This window comes from Lissotriton helveticus, chromosome 1_1 (genome assembly GCF_964261635.1).
Source record: "Lissotriton helveticus chromosome 1_1, aLisHel1.1, whole genome shotgun sequence".
Taxonomy (NCBI): domain Eukaryota; kingdom Metazoa; phylum Chordata; class Amphibia; order Caudata; family Salamandridae; genus Lissotriton; species Lissotriton helveticus.
This window is the reverse complement of record NC_136057.1, coordinates 366,515,208-366,534,160: the sequence shown is the minus strand read 5'-3', so window position 1 is coordinate 366,534,160 and position 18,953 is coordinate 366,515,208. Positions and strand designations below refer to the sequence as shown.

At 45.0% G+C, this 18,953-nt stretch overlaps 1 protein-coding gene across 2 annotated transcripts in view; it reads right to left on the bottom strand.

Moving 5' to 3' along the window:
- Positions 1–2,029: 2,029 nt before the first annotated feature.
- DCP1B (decapping mRNA 1B) overlaps positions 2,030–18,953 on the bottom strand; it is a 256,755-nt gene continuing 239,831 nt past the window's right edge. For both annotated transcript variants that reach the window (XM_078673665.1, XM_078673666.1), the window contains one exon: positions 2,030–2,268. In XM_078673665.1, the coding sequence (XP_078529791.1) occupies positions 2,188–2,268 (81 nt within the window). In that variant the 3' untranslated portion in view covers positions 2,030–2,187. The remainder of the gene's footprint in view (positions 2,269–18,953) is intronic.

Below are 18,953 nucleotides of genomic sequence, written 5' to 3'. Positions count from 1 at the left end.
CTGGTTGATAATTTGGAGGATCCATCAATCAGACTTAGTGGCTTTCCGCCCTCGAAGAAAATGATGGATCAAGCCTTCTACAGCGTGGCTGTGTTTGGGAAAGGCCACACTAAAGGGGTTTTAAAGTTGTGGGTGCATGAGGGGCAGGGGACTGAGCTGCATATTGTCCCTGATGGCCTGGGCGCCGTCTCTGGTAGTCTTGGCCTTGACAAGTTCACTGTGCTGTAGACAGCACCTAACGTGCAGCACAACCTCAAAGTCTTACAAGTGATCTGGCAAATTGTGGGAAACAGCCTTAACCTTATGCCATATTTCCCCTCTTTAACAGCCAAGGGGTGTAGTAGCATCAACATTTCCCAGTGTAGCGGCTGCTGTACTGCACTTTTTTCTGCTTACTGTGTTAATCCTGCTGCTAACTTGGTCAGGAGGCACAGTTTTCAGATGCCAAGGCATGTCTCCTTTTGAGAGACAAAACAACAACTGGCTTGGATCGGTCTTCAGGAAATCTGAATCCAAATGAGGAAGCTTGTTCTTTAGAAGCCCTTGAGTCACTGCTTTCACCTTTGCAGACTTTAAAATGTTTTTTCTGCCAGTTCCAGTAAGTTGCTAGGAGGCAGAGAAGGAGATATTGAATATGTTTTGCATTATAGCTGCCCGGTGTTAGACCCCGTGATTATATGTTTCTGGCCTCGGATGTCGTTATACCGGATTTGTGATTAGGTACCTTAAGATTGAAGCCCGGCGAGTCGAGTCCCCGAGTAGAGAGGGTCCCCTCGGAGTGAGTAGACTGCGGCAGGGGTAGTAATAGAGATAGAGTGCAGTCCTCTTACTATGCCCATAGCGTGGACACGGTGCGTTCCGGTCACGTGGGAAGCAACGTTTAGGACGGCGTAGAGCGGATATATGCCGCGTTTGTTGGTTAGTGAGGATTCGACCATCCTGGCGAGTTGCAGATGTAGGATTTAGAACTACCCACGCCCGAGTTTTTGGTGAGTGATGCAGCGCGTCGTCATGAGAGAAGCAGGTGGGTGTATATAGCTCTAGGTGTGGAATTGACCTAGTTGGTCTCCACATTAACGCGACTTTACTTTACATTACAGTGGATCCAGGGATATCTACTACCCCGAGAATGTTTTTGAGAATAGCGTAAGCGGAGCGGATACATATAAGGTAGGACACCTGGATGTGGGGGATGGAACGGTGTACCCTTGCGCAGTAGGTGTCTTGTTATTGTAGCAGTGACTGTAAGGTTACTTGGAAGTGCCTTGCTGATGTTCGCCATTATTATTATTTTTTAGAAATAGTTGGCGTTCTGTGAGTTTCCGGTGGCTGGCCGACCAGGAATTGGAGTAAGTGGCCTGCCTGAGGAACTCTGTGTTTTTGGTTATTGAAGCTGAGTGCATGTTGTGATCACCGTCTATGCACACCACAAATTTTCTTGATCACTGAACCTTTCACGTATCCTCCCTGATGGGTGCTCATAATGTGGACGTAGAGCACGTTGCTTTGTCTTATTCGCCCTACACTACTCTATGAGGTTTGGCTTTGCTATAGGTTTGTAATGGTGTTTTTCTTTATTAATATGTACTTGGGGTAACTTTTTGCCTGGACTTTGAATGAAAGTACAAAACAAGTGTAAAGTCTCTATGGTGAAGGCACTCAATGTTTTCCTAAGATCCCAGTCACAGGAGCTAGAAAAAAATAACTTGGGCAACTCCCACTACAAGGCACCATTGGTAGTGCAAGCTACTGGACCTTAAAGGGACAGGACGCACCTTCAATGCGAGCCTATGAGGCCACATATTTCGTTGTTGCTTATAAATAACACAGCAAGTTTTACCAAAGGTGCTCCAAAGTAGACTGAGTCTTACCAACGAAAGGTAAGATTAAGCATCACTATGTGCAACCCTTTCTTACACTCTTGCAGAAAGGATATATATATTTCAGCAATATAGTTTTTAACAAAGTACAACATTGTAAAATCACATTTTCTTAACCACCACTTATGAAGAACAACAACCCACTCCGATTGTATTGCCATGTTGTGTATTTTTTATTTTGTATCTCTTAAATCAAAAATACTTTTTCTCAACGCTATTTGAGGTTCTCGGCAACTGTAAATCAGGCAGGTAATTTAGATAAGCCAACTTGAATTTAATTAAAAAAATAAAAAAATACTGCATCTTTTCACATTTGCTTGTTTATCGTTCCCTTCGTCAGGTTAGAAACATAGGTGTCATAGATGATATTAAAAAAATGTTCATCGTTCTGTAAAACAGAAAAAAATATTTTGGTTAAACACTATGAACAGGCAAAATATTGACATTGCAGTTCACTGTTAAAAGGCTAGGTTACAGCCAAACTTTATATTGTAATTCAGAACGTTTAACAAAATCCCTGGTGTTAACTGCCACCCAGTAGTAGCAGTATTGACAACAAAAAATTATCCATCATGTCTTATTTAATTCTTAGGTACAGGTCATAATTACTACTTTTGTTCTTTACCTCCTAATATTTCAATGGAAGGGAGAGGAAGAGGTAGGAAGAGTGCAGGGGGTGAAAAGAGGGACTGGATAAATAGCCAAAGTTACAACATACATGTCCAAACAGAGCTATCCCTGCTCCCAAATTGCCAACCCAATTAATCAGCTCGCAAAACCATTTCAGCTAAACTAGGACAATAAACTGCAGAAGAGGATCAAATGCATGAACACAGCTACAATCGCTCTACTTTCATAAAACTTGAGATGCCTCAAGCTGGATGGGGAGAAAAAGCTGTGCATGGTAGACAAATCTAAAGCTCACAACTTGGAAGGATACTGGAAAGACACATCAATATTCAAAATGCTTAGACCCCTTCTCAAGTCCAGCATCTACTTGTAACTTCGGATTTCCTGATCTGGCAAGCTAAGGCTACAGGACCATAGAACAGAACTTTTTGGGCCATTTTTCCTGATTTGGTTCCCTAAAACATACAAGCACTAAAACAGCCTGAGCTCAGCTTGCCCACAGAACTATTAGTTTATGATTTAAATGTTTTAAGCAGGGAGATTCCGCATAGATTTCTACAGAGGGTTTCTACAGTATCATTTACAAGATTCATTTCCACGATCATCAATAAAATACTGCCCTGAAAGACTCTATACTGTAAATGACACAGTATGCCAATTTCATCTGCCTATCTAAAAACTGCAGATATGATTCTTCTCATTTCCCTTCCCAGGATTGTCACTGTCACCTCAATAGAATCCACTCTTTTTTAACTATGATATCAATGATTCCAAAACCAGTGTTGCCCCTTTTGTGAGTCTCAGACTGTATGTGACATGCTGGCTTTCTTAGTGGGCGAACCTCTGGAGATTCTGCTGGAAGCACAAGTTACTTGCCTTCGGTAACGATATAACTGTAAGAAACAATAGTTAGTATTAGAATCCTTACCTTAGAATACCCCCAGGCGTCAGACTGGATACGGAAACTTTTGCGTAGCAGTACCCTTGCGCGTCGGTAGGCGTCGTCTGCAGCTCTGCGTCCGTCGTCGGCGCCGGGATGACGCCGCCGGAGTACTTAGACGCCTCCACACCTCCCTCGTGCGCGGACGTCAGTTCTTATACACAGCTTTTCAGCGCCAGAAAACACAGAGCCATGATAAAAATCAACACTGGTGCCATAAAAACTAAGGCCCTGAAAGGGGATGACCTTAACCCTAGATATCGGTTCGCAGAACGGGGAGGATGGGTGGGGCGGAAAGGAATCTAATACTAACTACTGTTTCTTACAGATATATCGTTACCGAAGGTAAGTAACTTGTGCATCTGAAAAAAACAGGTTAGTATTAGATTCCCTACCCTTAGAATAGATACCCCAGCAATACTAACCCCGGTGGTGGGTCTGCGAACCAATAATCACACCAGAAAGTACTGTGGAACGGAACGTCCGAAAAAGCCATCTCTCCGGACTTGGCTGTCCAGGCAGTAGTGTCTTGCGAACGTGTGCAGCGAGGCCCACGTAGCTGCCTGACCCATGTCCTGCAAGGAGACTTCCCGGCCCAGGGCAGTAGTAACCGCCTTGGCCCGTGTGGAATGGGCACGAAGCCCCACAGGAGGCTCCTGTCGAGCCAAAGAGTAACAAGCCTTGATGCACAAGACGACCCATGAGAAATGGTTCGTTTGTGCCCCACCAGTCCCTTCATAGCGCCCACGTAACCAACAAAGAGTTGGTCATCCACCCGGAACTGGCATGTGCGATCCAGATAGAATGAGAGCGCACATTTTGGGTCCAGACGGTGGAGCCTCTCTTCCTCTTTCGAGGGATGCGGAAAGAAAGTGGGCAAAGTGATGGACTGCCCGATGTGGAAGGCTGTGACTACCTTGGGCCGGAAAGAGGGTCGCGTCCGCTACACAACTTTGTCCGGATGGACTGAAAGGAAAAGGTTTAGAAGAAAGGGCCTGGAGCTCACTCTCTCTCCTGGCAGAGGTGATGGCAACCAGGAAGGCGGTCTTCAGAGTAAGAAGGCGAAGAGGACAGTTATGAAGTGGCTCAAAGGGAGCGCACATCAGAGAAGTTAGAACAAGGTTCAAGCCCACTGAGGCATCACGAAAGGAACTGGAGGAAACATATGGGTGATGCCCTTCAAAAACCTATTTACAACTGGGGACTTGAACAAAGAGGGCTGATCAGGTAGCCTTAAGAAGGCGGAAATGGCCGAGAGGTAGCCCTTCAGAGTGCCCAGAGCAGAGCCCTGCTGGGCAAGAGAAAGAGGAGAACCTCAAAGAGGGGCAGAAAGGGGATCCACAGCCTTTGCTGTGCACCACGCCACAAATTTGTTCCACCTGCAGGCGTATACCGATTTTGTGGAGGGACGCCTGGCTGCCAGAATGACATTACAGACTTCAGGAGGCAAGTCAAATGGCCTCAACTGCCGCCGCTCAATCTCCACGCATGTAAGTGGAGACTGGACAGGTTCGGGTGGAGAACTGTCCCCTGCTGCTGCGACAAAAGGTCCTCCTGAAGGAGCAGACGAATCGGGGGATCGACAGACATGCTGAGGAGCTCGGGATACCAGAACCTCCGTGCCCAGTCCGGATGACTTGGGCCCGGTCGCGCCTGATCTTCTTCAGCACTCTGGGCACAAGTGGTATAGGCGGAAAGGCGTACAATAGACCGCAACTCCACTCGCGACGAAAAGCGTCTCCGAGCAAATGCTGCCTTGGAAGTTCCAACACGCAGAACTGATGACATTGCGCGTTCTCTTCTGTGGCTAATAGGTCTAACCAAGGCTCTCCCCACTGCTGAAAGCGGCCTTGCGCCACGTCTGAGTTCAGACGCCATTCGTGATCCATCATGCACCGACGGCTCAGTTTGTCCGCCCTGGCGTTCAGGGAACCTGCCAGGTGTTGAACCACCAGGGTCACGCCCTGATGTTCCAGCCACTGCCAGAGGCGCAGAGCCTCCTGGCATAGGGTCCACGACCCCACCCCGTTTGTTGCAGTACCACATGGCAGTGGTGTTGTCCGTGAACACCTGCACTACACTCCCCGGACAGAGGGGAGGAATGCCTTCAGTGCAAGTCGGATCGCCCGCAGCTCCAGAAGGTTGATATGGAGCTGGGACTCCGCCGGAGACCAGAGGCCTCTCATCTCCGCCTCTCCTATGTGGCCTCCCCAGCCCTCGAGGGACGTGTCCGTCACAACTACGTGCTCCAGTTGGGGTAGGGAGAGGGATCTGCCGCTGACCCAAACGCAGTCCGTGAGCCATCACTGCAACTGTCTTGCAGTGCCCTCTGAGATCAAGACATGGTCGGACAAGTTGCCCTGATGCTGGGCCCACTGAAACTTCAGGTCCCACTGCAGAGCTCGCATCTGCCACCGGACGTGATGCACCAGAAGAATGCAGGAGCCCATCAGCCCCAGAAGCCGCAGCGCCAACCTGACCGAGACTCGGGAGAAAGGCTGAAAGATCGGAATCAGAGCCTGAATATCCCGATCCCGCTGTTCGGGAGGATAAACCCGAAACTGCGCCGAGTCTAGAACCGCTCCGATGAAGAGGAGCTTCTGAGGGACACAGGTGCGACTCCGTCCGGACCCTCGAACGGCGCAGGGCCGACTGCCGGAGCTCGAGGCGCTTGCAGGACCGCTCCCGCCTTGCGGTTGCAGTCGACGCAGGGTTTAAACCCGGGCATCCCTACCGGCACCGTTGGAGTCGTTCGACTTCGAAAAAGAGGATCAAAAAGATCAAAAAGTTTAGTCAAAAAATGACTAAAGGGTACCACTGTTCCCGGATAGGCTCTTGCTGGCGTGGAAAAAATAGGAAATGACGTCAGCGCACGAGGGCGGCATCTAAGTACTCCGGCGACATCATCCCGGCGCCAACGACGGACGCGCAGACGATGCCTACCGACGCGCAAGGGTACTGCTACGCAAAAGTTTCCGGATCCAGTCTGACGCCTGGGGGTAGTGTAGTCTAAGGTAAGGAATCTAACACTAACCTGTTTCTTTTAGATCCTCTTGTTATTTCTGAGGTTTCATTCTCACCACAAATTCATCACTGCACTGTGCTCCACGGGTAATACTCCTCACACCTACGCTTTTACTCAGAATGGATTTGATGACAAGAGGCTAGCATTATGCATATTACTTTTATTGCCACCTCCTTGCAGCACTTCAAAGTATTACATCATAAAACTTCCAAACTCTAGAACATTGAATGTACAACTATATATAAACCACATCTTAGCAGCCATCTTCCTCTTTAGTTTGCTGCTCCTTGCAAGATTAAGTATACCTTGTCTGAGATATTTATTATTGATGATTGGTAAAAATGTGGATATTGTTTACAGATTTTAGATTTAATAGTAGTATGTATGAACTTTGTATGTGGTTTTGTTTAATTTGAAGAGTATGGTAAGTATTTAGCCCAATTTTCGGGTTAATCGTCTTGTTCAAATAATTTGGAAAGTTTTGTGATGCTTTTTTGAGGTAGATAAAAGGTTTGTAGTTAAAAATCATTTTTTTAAAAAGTAGAAAGAGTTTACCATTTATTTTGATGCGCCGCGAGCACGCCTTTAAATTCAGGCTCGCGGCGAGTTTTTCAAATGTAATTATGGAGCTGTGAGGTGAGGCAGTTCGTAGTAGAAAGAGTTCAGGGCCGAGGTTCGTCATCACGCGTGCGTGCGTGAGGACGCATCGTGGCCATCTTGGACGGGAACTAGAGCACTAACTGATGCGATGTTAGGCATCGGATAGCGCGCGCTCGGGCTGAGACGGATTGGAACAGTCATATCAGCTGTTTGGACACGGAGAAAGGGTATTTTGTGTACCGAGTGAGCGTTTTGGCATAAAAAGAAATTTTAAAGGGATTTAAGGTATTTTAGGTTAAAAGTGAAATAAGATTTAATTAAAACAGATTTTGTTAGTGTACTGTGAGAAAAGTGTCATGGAAAACAGTGAGGTTTCTCAGGCTTTAGGTTCTGGAGAAGGAGATTTGAGGAAGATGGTTCAAGAGGAAATTAAAAGTTCTATGAAGGAAGTTTTTAAGAATGTTATGAGGAGGAAAGCAAATGAATGCTCTGATGAGGAGTTTTGGTCTTTAGATGAAGATGAACCTTCTGGAAGTAGAGTATATGGTAAGAGCAAGAAAATAAAAATATTGAAGTTGGAATGAAGTTTATGAAAGAGGGAAATGGTGAGCCAAGCGCCACAAAAGGAAAAGGGGTCTACTGCGGCACAAATGAGGGTGGATGAGTCTATGGATGAAGACAGAGAGGATGAAAGTGATGAGAATTAAGATGAATTTGTTCTGGATTATTATTTTGACGATGGATAGGACATGGATAAAGAGAGAAAAGAGAAGGATTTGGTCAAGGATCCTGAAGGTGAGGATATGTTTAGTCCCGAAATAGACATCCAAGGAGCGCAGATTGGTGACCCTTGCCGCATGTAGCAGAATGTATTAATATGTGGATTAGAGGGCCACTACAGTCGGAGGCCAGGGCGGTCATGAAGGCTGAATGTTCTCGTCCTGTAGTGGATGGGAAATGTTGCTGTACTCCGGAACTTGATCCGGATTTAATTAGCTTCTCTTTAAGATGGGGCGTGACCCAAGGAAGGGGCTTGAGAAAGCCCTAAAGTAATGTCAAGACAGGTTATTAGATGTGTTAGGACCAATGGCCAGTATTTTTGACATGGCAGTGGAGGCTAAAATGAAGAAGGTTAATGTGGATATTGAGTTATTGAGAGGTTGGTCACAACGGGCTATATGTTTATTAGGGAATGCTAATGCAGCCCTGACATAGGAAGGAGTAAGGTGGTCCTGATGAGGATTAGTCCTAAATTGGGGGACTTTTATACAAAGGAGCCAGCGGAGGATCCAAAAGGTTACCTACTTGGTGAGAGCATGGCGAAGGGAGTTGGGATATATGTCTCAACATTCACCAGTCTTGATAAGGCTAAATCATCCCTAAGACGTGTGTTTGGTAGGGGTGTTTTTGAAAGGGCGGGGCAAGGACCCATTTCCCTGGCCGTTCCTTTTCAAGGGCACAGTATCAATCTAATGGGTGAGCCGCGTTCAGGGTTATCCAGTCAGCGACTGGGTTTTATTACCAAAGAGGAAGATCGGCAGGAAGGATGCGACAATCAAGAGGTCGAGCACATTTTGCTCTAGGATCTCAAGGTAAGTATGAAGACTGTTATTGGCTCTTCCCCAGGGAAGGTAGGGGAAGGTTGAGGTTTTTTGTGAAAAATTGGGAAAGGATATCAAAGGACACTTGGGTTATCCAAACTGTAAAAGGTTATATGTTGGAGTTGGTGGAGATGCCTTTTCAATTGAAAGTACCAAGACAATTGTTTTTTTTTAAATTGCAGGAGATTGTAGGAGTGGAGGTTTTGGAGAGGTTACAGAAAGGGGCAATAGAGATGGTTTCAGAGGAGGAAAAAGGTTTTGTACATAAAATATCTTTTGTCGAAAAGAAAGGAAAAGGATGGAGGCCGGTGATAAATTTAAGAAGATTAAATCAATATGTGGTTTACAGGCATTTCAAGATGGAGGGAATCCATCTTTTAACAGATATCCTTCAAGCAGACGATTGGTTGGTGAAGTGGGATCGGAAGGATGCTTACTGCACAATTCCAATAGCAGACGAAATTTGTAAATTTCTACAATTCAGGTGGATGGGTCAGTTGTACCAGTTTACTTCACTTACGTTTGGTCTGGGTTTGGACAAAGGTGTTGAGGCCTGTAGCAAAGTTTTTCAGAGAGAGGTGTGAGGATGATTATGTATCTGGACGATTTTTTTAATAATGTCCCAGAGTCAGGAGGAGTTGAGGTGTCAGTCATGAAGTTGGAACTTTTAGGAAGTTTGGATTTGTGGTAAACAAGGAAAAATCTGTATTGATCCCAAGACAGTGTTTGGAGTTTTTAGGTTTCATGGTGAATACTGTGGAGAAATCTTAAAGTTTGCAATAGAAGAAGGTAAAGAAAATAAAAACAGAAGTGAAAGGTTTGTTGAAAAGGGAAAGATTAGTTCTGAGATCATTGGCAAGAGTGATTGGTTTGATTTCTTCTTCAATTCAGGCATTTTTCCCAGGGCCCCTTCATTACAGGGCTTTGCAGAGAATGAAAGCGGATGCTCTAAGGAAGGGGTTATGGTATGGAGATCAGGTTGTCATTCAGACCCTCCAGCTTTTCGCGATTCGCAAAATAATCGCGAAATCAGCTGAAGGGCACGATGACCGCGATATTGACCTTTTTGGCCTCGAAAAAGGTCTTCGTCAGGCAGCAAAAAAGATGGTGACATCTTATTGGCTGTACAAACCTACATTACCACATGGGCGCGTACAGCCGTAATTGCTGCCTGCTTACTCCTCCGGCATCTATGAGCATGGCTGCGTGCGCTTTAGATCGATTGGCATGTCTCAGAGAAAGCCGAGCAATAGCCATTTCTTCATTTGACTGCACACACATCAAGATTCCCTCAAGAATAGAGAGGGTTCTTTCTTCTTCGTGAAGCAAGACACCAACATTCTCACCTAGTATCTCAGTACTCCCACAACATTCCTGTACCTAACACCCCGCCTTTCATTCCTCTCACCAAAAGCCACTGCGCATCATCCGTTTCATGACATGCGGTCAAAACTGCATTTGCATCGCCTTTTGTCTTGAAAATGACTGCGACATCATAAGGGAACCTTAGGATCAAAGTAATAATGTATATGGGACACTGAGTGGGTGCTGCCTCCTGCCGAGCCCCCATCTTCACTGCACCCCAGCAGTGCAAACATCCAGACATTCTGTCCCTGCTTCACTGCCTCTCCCTCAAAGATAGGAAGTGAGGGTCTCACATATTTAGCCTCTATTGTGGTGCCACCAATCTGTTTATTTTTTCCAGGGCGCTGCGTGTCCCGCTTCAGTTTGAGCTGTGGCTGTCTCTTGCTCCAGAAGACGCTACATGGTTCGTGCTGCAGTGAATAAAGGAAACACATGTCCAAGGGGACAAGAGAAAAGCGGGTTACTTTGGGTGCAGGCGTTCGTGTGGTCTAACATTTTTCAACTGGCTCAAGAAGAGATTTTCAAAATGCAAACTAGGCTGCCACAAATATGTTTATCTTGCCCCCCCCCCCCCGAGAGCTTTCGTGAAATACAACACAATAATAATGAAGATTTATTTACAGCTGGACCACAAAGTGGGATTGGAGCTGGCCATTGCACCTTGACTCGAATTTCACCTTCAGTGCTAAACCACAAATCATCTGATCATGGGCAAACAATTGTATTTTGCCGTACCTAAAACTGCAATGTATGCACTAGAAAAGCACTGGTCCCCTGTTAGATGGAGGGAGTACGTCTGCCATTGACGCCTCTCAGAGGGTTTATTGTTACTGAAAGCAGAGCTAAGAACACCACAGCTTTGTCTAATTGAGAAGGAAGGGGCAGCGTTAGAGCCGCGCTCCCACACTGGCACCCTGGGACTACCTGGCACAACTCCTGATGTTCAGCACTTGTGCCCAGCCACAGCCCCACATCCCGTTCAGAATCTGCCTGCATTATGGTCCTGGGCTTGGATGACAATGGAGGAATATTAAAGGAGACACACTGAAATACTTCAGCTTTACCCAGGAGTCTCTGGGCTGCCTGTGATTGCAATATAAAACACGTTTCCCCTGAGACCATTCTTCCCTTACCGGTCAAACATCAGGAGGCAGGAAAAATTGACATTAAAAAAATGGGCGCCGTGATTAAATATAAAGCGCAGCACCAGTGCATATTCAAGGTATATGCATGGCGGCCCGTGAAGCGGACATCATGGTGCCTCCGACGATAGGAAAAAAAAACCAGTTTAGATTTCTTATTTTCCAGGGAGCCGGTAAGAGTAGCTACCAGCCCAAACAGGATTAAGAGAGCCAATGGAACTCTTCTGATTGGTTTATGTTGGCTGCTGAATACCCTTGAAGCCTTTAGTTTCATTACGCCAGTCTGCGTAGAGCAATATTTAACATGCTTACATTAGCCATGGCAATGCATTTCCATCCACTACGATCCTGTGCCCTAGGGTATCTGAGGAAGCAGTATCATGCCTCATGGGTCCAGGAGGCAGTGGGGCCCGGCAGGGGTGGGTACATGAGTGCTAGACCATCCCAGGGAGAAATAGGATCCCCTCTCATGAGGTTAGGATTGTAGCTGTGCTTCCAATGAGCTGAAGACACTTTAAACATGCCTATTTCAAAGTGGAGTACTCTGCTAAAACAGTTTCTATCGATTTAAGGCTGAAAATGAGTGATTATGAGAAAAATAAAGTGTCGCAAAAATGCCGCTAAATTTCCATATTTGTGCCGCTAAATTTCCATATTTGTGCCGCTAAATTTGCTAATCCATGCCGCTATATCCTGGGGGGTCTGGTCATTACAGCAGATGCTCGCGAGGAGCTAGTTTGGTGGTTAGACAATTTAAAAGCTTGGAATGGACGAGCAATTTTTGGAATATGTCCAGACTTTGTTTTTTGGAGACAGATGCGAGCCTTTTTGGCTCTGGTGCTTGTCTGGAGAATCAAGAAACAGATGGGAGATGGTCCATGGAGGAGAGATTGGAGCATATAAATAGATTGGAGATGAAGGCTGGTCTTTTTGCCATAAAGAGTTTTGGAAAAGAATTCAGGAGTTTCAATGGTTTGTTAAAGATGGACAACGTTTCTGAGGTACGGTACATAAACCGCTTAGGTGGGAGCAGGTCGAGGAATCTGACACACCTAGCAGAAAAGATTTGGAGCTTTTGTTTGGAGGAGAGAATTGGTTTGCAGGTGGAGTATTTTCCAGGTCAGTGCAATGTAGTGGCAGATTGAATTCGAGGTTTCTCAGAGATTACAGCGATTAGAAGCTGAATATTCGGTTTTTCAGGAGAATCTTTTAAGTTTGGGGTCCATTGGATGTGGATCTGTTTGCGTCAAGGCTGACTTACCAATTGGATCGTTATTTCACTTGGAGGCCGGATCCATTAGCAAAGGAGGTGGATGCGTTCCAGCAAGATTGGCGGAAGGTTCGGGGTATGCTTTTCCCCCATTCGCAATGATTCAGGGGGTGTTGTTGATGGTGAGGAAGCAGAGGTGTGAGCTGGTGTTGGGAACGCCTTTTTGGGCTGGTCAGGCTTGGTTCCTAGGTCTATTGGAGTTGGCAATAGAAGAGCCGTTGAAGATTCCGGATTCAGAGGACCTGCTGTTAGGAGAAGGAGTTTCATCCTTTTGTTACAAAAGGGGCTTTGATCCTTCATATATGGAACATATCAGGAGAGGAGAGCAGTTCAGAGAGCTTTCGGAACAGGCTCAGGAGTTGCTCTGAGAGTCTTGGACGCCTGGTACAAGGAACAGATATTTATCAGCTTAAACAAAGTGGTTTGGTTGGTGCTTCGAAAGGGGTTTGGATCCCGTGGAGGCATCTGCCACAGAATTGACGAATTATTAAAGTTGTTTGTTAATGGATTAAGTTACAGGACTATAAACTGTTATAGGTCCGCGGTAGCTGACGGTCATAAGTTGGTAGGTAGTTGTTCTATTGGTAGAGAACCTCTGGTATGTAGAGTGATGAAAGGCGATAAGTTAAGGAGACCGCAAAGAAATAGTGGTTTGTGGGATGCTAACAAGATCCTAATTTTCTTTGAAGGTAGGCCAGCCTGAAACAATTGTCTGGAAAGCTGGCAAGTCTTTTGTGTCTCATTTCGTTTAGGAGAGTATCAGATGTCAGAGCTTTAGATATTAATAACAGGTGTTTTAATACAGATGGAGAAAATGCATGTCTTCTCTTATTTTTTATCCTAGGTTTGAGGATCATCCTAAATGGTTTGTGGTTAGATGCTTGAAAGAGTACGACGGTAGACTGAGTGAATTTAGGAAGCATGGAGATGATCAGCTTTTGATTTCATATGTGAGATCTTTTAGGCCAGTTTCTACAGCTACTATTGCTAGATGGGTGAGAGTCTGTATGTGTGAAGCAGGCGTGGATCTGCAAGAGTATGGTGCACATTCTGTGAGAGGTGCGATGGCAAGTAAGGTTTCTTTTGTCTGGTGGTCGTTTGAAGGAAATTTTACGTGCAGCAGATTGGTCTAATGCGGATGTTTTTGCAAAGTTTTATTTGAAACCTGTTTTGTCTGTGGTTTTTGCACAGCTTTGAACATGCATAATGCTAGCCTCCGGTCTTGTCATGAAATGTAGATTCTCCAAGTTTGTGTAGAGAGAATCTGGATTTCATTAAAGATTAAAGACACGGAGGCAAGCATTATCCCTCCCACCCTCCCGGTGTGGAGTAGTTGAAATGTTTTTCACATATTGTATATGTTTGTAAGAAAATTGTATTTTATGGGTTTTGGGATTTATTTATGGATTTTACGTGTGTTTTTCAGATGTTCAATAAAGCAGGAAAATTAAAAGTGTGTACTGAAGAAGGAGTTGATGTTTGCATACGGAGCAGCATAAAGAGGAAGATGGCTGCTATGATGTGGTTTATATAATGTTGGACATTCTATGTTCTAGAGTTTGGAAGTTTTATGATGTAATACTTTGAAGTGCTGCATGAGGTGGCAATAAAAGTAATGTGCATAATGCTAGCCTCTGCGTCTTTAATGAAATCCAGATTCTCTCTACACAAACTAGGAGAATCGAAATTCTCTTCGGTTTCAAATGTGTAAACAACTCATTGCCACAGCAAAGGAGCTGTATTTCCACATCTAGCATTCATATGTACCTAGTCACTGACTGTCCTCATTTAGCAGGGCCTTAGATAGTATCCTCTAGTGCCCTTGATATCAGGCAGTAAAGCGTTGCTCCCTCCGGCTTCTTTAATACCCAAGGACTAGTTTTATACTTTTCTTCAACTTCTGTAATTTTTGTAAAGCATCCAGCCTCACACTTAACAGGTAAAGATGCCCCGCAAAAACAAAGCCACATCTCTGTACAGTACACAACAGTGAATTCTCTTTGGGTGCGTAGAGGGAAGATCTTGCATTTTCTGTGACATTCCTGAATTGCAGAGATTGACTCAGAGAGGATACAGCTGACATAGGAGACTTCAAACATGCAATGGAAGTTTAAGAAACTTTCTGTGGCAAAAGCGTACATAAAGAAGAGCCTGATAGGAAATAGGCAGTAATCAGCTAAAGATGCGTGTAGATGGGGTGCATATACATCCAGTTTTCCAACTGTAATTTTTTTATGTTGTGCATAAAAAGTGACAGTCTTCTAACATCTTGATGTATATGTCTTACAGCTATGAGGGATGTGTCTTTGTGAATGGAGGGTAAGTCGTTCAAGTGAATAGAAATGGGTACATAAGACAGCCAATTTATTCTGACTTTGTCAAACATGCTCCCTTTTCTAACAAATGAAAAACAAAAAGGTGGAAAGATCAGGAGCATAGAACTGGCACTCAAGTTTCACCCGGATGTCCGAAATGCACGACTCTCCAGGAGAAACGATCAGCCAGTGAACTCTTAGCAGGCATCTGGATTAGAATTTCCAAGGAATACATTACAGCTGGAGTTTAGAGGTCATCATTGACCTTGTTTTTAAGTAAATGGTGAAAAAAAAAAACATGTTTCAATCAAGAGGTGGGGGGGGGGGGGGGTGGGGAAGAAGGTAGAGTCCATTCAGCTTCCAAGCTATACTCCAAAGAATCAATTTGGGGGTTTCTTATGGTGTCAGCTAACTCTCATAAAAAAAGCCCTCATACACGCACGTAGATGGTGTAGCGGTATATCTTGGTTCTCCGCTAAAATACGTTGCGTTAGTGCATCATCATAGGGTTTTTGTTTTCTTGTATGCAAAAACCTCCACCTGACTGGGTTCGTAGTAGTGTCCAGAGATAATATCTAGTGCTCAAAAATCGTGGGTTAAAATTATTTGAATCATCTTGAAAAGTGTAGTTTTATTGAAAAAGGTGATTCAAGAAAACTAAAAGTATAGATGTGTAGTTATGAGTCATGTTACTGGATCCTCTACCCAATAAGAAGACTACGGTCGACATGTTTCAGCCCCACCATGCCCAGCCGGGTCTATGGGGCTTTCTTCAGGACCTATTAAAAAGTGTGTTTACTTACACAATTTGTGTAGCAAACAATGTATTCCACTCTATACATAAACTGAGGTCAACAGTACATGTAATCAAAAAGAAAACAGAGAGAAACAGAGAAATGCATCTGTCCATTTCTTACATATCTCTTTCCCTATTATGAAAATTCAGCTTCATTACACTGATTTCCTGTTTTAGTTTTTGCAATTTGCGCTATTACATTTAGTGGAGACTTCTATAAGTAGATATTTAGAGACTGGCCAGAAGGGTGTATACTAAAGGAGAACACTAGTCAGCAAGATCAATTTCACACCACCACACATTCACTGTCCAACCGGAACTTGCCGGGGGATTAGTTTTCATTGCTTCAGGAATTAGCATGATTGTTAAGGTGTAACTTATCGCGTACATTCCTCACATATGCGTTTATATGCGCATCCTATTTTCTCAGGCGTGTCTAAGTTGGTTATTACGTTACTTAGTGTGCTATTTTTTCACAAATACACTGATATGTACATGTTCTCGTTTAAAAGCGCCGCGTTATATTTTATAAAAACAGAACACTACAGTTAGACAGTTTGCTTGAGTGGGGTTAAAATAACCTGAGCGCAGTAAAGGTGTCCCTATTATTGCAACATTTTATTCATACGAGCCTATAAACGGGCGGTACCGTTCAAGTATTGTGCATTTCATTACCTTAGTTTTTCAAATTTCAAACAACAGGGAACCTGAGAAAGTCTCTCAATATTCTGTGATGGAAGAAACCATGTTATTACAACGATCTTACTTTTGGAAAGGCCGTCAAAGGTTCCTCTCGCGTCTATCCTCTTACCGGCAGTACAGGATTTCCTACTTGTGTTTATTCTGCCCCCGGAAGTTAGAAGTGGATTTGGACAAATCCTTTCTATCTTAAATGTGACTGGCGACAGAAAAAAAGACTACGCCATTCTATTCGGCAACTGAAAACATATTCTAATCTCACGATGTGTAAATAGTTTTAAAGCATACAACATCATGTGGTGAAACTAACTGAAGTATAATTTATGTAATGTTAAATTTTACCGGTGGGAGTATTGTCGTGTTCCAAATGAAGGTGAAATTTGTTTCTCTAATGACTCAATTTAAGATCGTTTACATAGTGTTAATGTGCAACAGTGTTGGTAATGTGTAAATTCCGGTACACGTAACTCTTTCATGAAGAGGGAAAAATGCAATTTAAAAAAATTCCCTAATTTTATAGCTATTCAAGATAGGTGTCTATTGTGTCTTTCTCAACCAAGAAGAGCAATTGTTATTCCGCATAATGACTATCCATTTGCGATGTCTTGATGCAGTGTCAAAGATATAAGAATAAGCAGAAGACCTTAGATATTCATGGTGAAAATTCTTGTTCTAGAGTCTATTTTTATCTTGATCAATACAGTTGGTGCCATGGCACGTCATCATTAAGTCCTTGGTTGTTCGTTTTAAGACGTTCCACCCTTCTTTGTTACTTTTCAAACAAAATACGTTCAGCATTATTGTTTTTTCTCACTAACATTTTAATCATTGTCCATTTTAACTCTTCAACTGTGAAGTTGGAGTCGCTGAAATGTTTATTCAGTGGGCAAGGAAAGTGGGCAAGGTGATAGTCTGCCCAATGTGGAAGGCAGTGACAACCTTTGGAGAGAAGGAAGGACTAGTGCAAAGCAGAACCTTGTCCGGATGAACCGACAGGAAAGGAGCCTGAAGCTCACTCACTCTCCTGGCAGAGGTGATAGCCATCGGGAAGGCAGTTTTCAAAGTCAGAAGAGATAAGGGACAATTGTGAAGCGGCTCAAAGGGAGCGCACATGAGATAAGTCAAAACAAGATTAAAGTCCCACTGAGGCATTATGAAAGAAACAGGAGGGAACATTTGCGTAATGTCTTTTAAGAATGTCCGTACAACAGGGGACTTGAAAAGAGAAGGCTGATCTGGAAGCCTCAGAAAGGTTGAAATGGCCGAAAGGTAACCCTTGATAGTGCCCAGAGCAGAGCCCTGCCGGGACAAAGAAAGAAGGAACAAAAGGACCTCAGAAAGGGGATCCAGTCTTGGCTGTGCACCATGCCACAAATTTGTTTCACCTGCGGGTGTATACCGATTTAGTGGAGCGATGCCTGGCTGCCAGAATGACATCACAGACTTCGGGAGGCAAGTCAAATGGAATCAACTGTCGCCGCTCAATCTCCACGCATGTAGGTGGAGGCTGGGCAGGTGCGGGTGGAGAACAGTCCCCTGCTGCTGCGACAGAAGATCCTACCGCAAAGGCAGTCGGATCGGGGGATCCAGGCTCACATTGAGTAGCTCGGGATAACAAACTCTTCCAGCCCACTCCGGAGCCATAAGGATGACTTGGGCCCAGTCGCGTCTGATCTTCTTCAGAACTCTGGGCAGAAGTGGTATAGGCGGAAAGGCGTACAACAGACCGCAACTCCACTCGCGACGAAAAGCATCCCAGAGCGAGTGCCGCCTTGGAAATTCCAACATGCAGAAGTGATGACATTGCGCATTCTCTTTGGTGGCGAATAGATCTAACCAAGGCTCTCCCCACTGTTGAAAGAGACCTTGCGCCACCTCCGAGTAAGGACGCTATTCGTGATCCATCAGACACAGGCGGCTGAGTTTGTCCACCCTGGCGTTGAAAGAACCTGCCAGGTGTTGAACCGTCAAGGAAATGCCATGACGTTCCAGCCGTGTCCAGAGGCACAGAGCCTCCTGACATAGTGTTCACGAACCCATCCTGCCCTGTTTGTTGCAATACCACATGGTGGTGGTGTTGTCCATGAACACCTGCACTACCTTCACCCTGACAGAGGGGAGGAATGCCTTCAGTGCAAGAAAAATTGCCCAAAGCTCCAGAAGGTTGATATGGAGCCGGGACTCTGCCAGAGACCAGAGGCCTCTGATCTCCGCCTCTCCCATGTGGCCGCCCCATCCCTGGAGGGACGCATCTGTCACCACTGTGTTGTCCGGTTGGGGAAGGGAGAGGGATCTGCCGCTGACCCATTGATGATTCGTGAGCCACCACTGCAATTATTGCGCAGCGCCCTCCGAGATCTAGACGTAATTGGACAGGTTTCCCTGATGCTGCACCCACTGGAACTTCAAGTCCCACTGCAGAGCCCGCATATGCCACCTGGCATGGCTGGTCAGCAGGATGCAAGAGGGCATGAGTCCCAGCAGCCTCAAGGTCTTCCTGACCAAAACCCAGGACAAGGGCTGAAAGATCTGAATCATAGCCTGAATGTCCTGAACGCGCTGTTCGGGAGGATAAACCCGAAACCGATGAAGAGGAGCTTCTGAGAGGGGATCAGGTGCGACTTCGGCACGTTGATGGAAAATCCCAGCAAATGCAGGAGGTCAGCCGTAATCTGGAGGTAGGAGAAGAC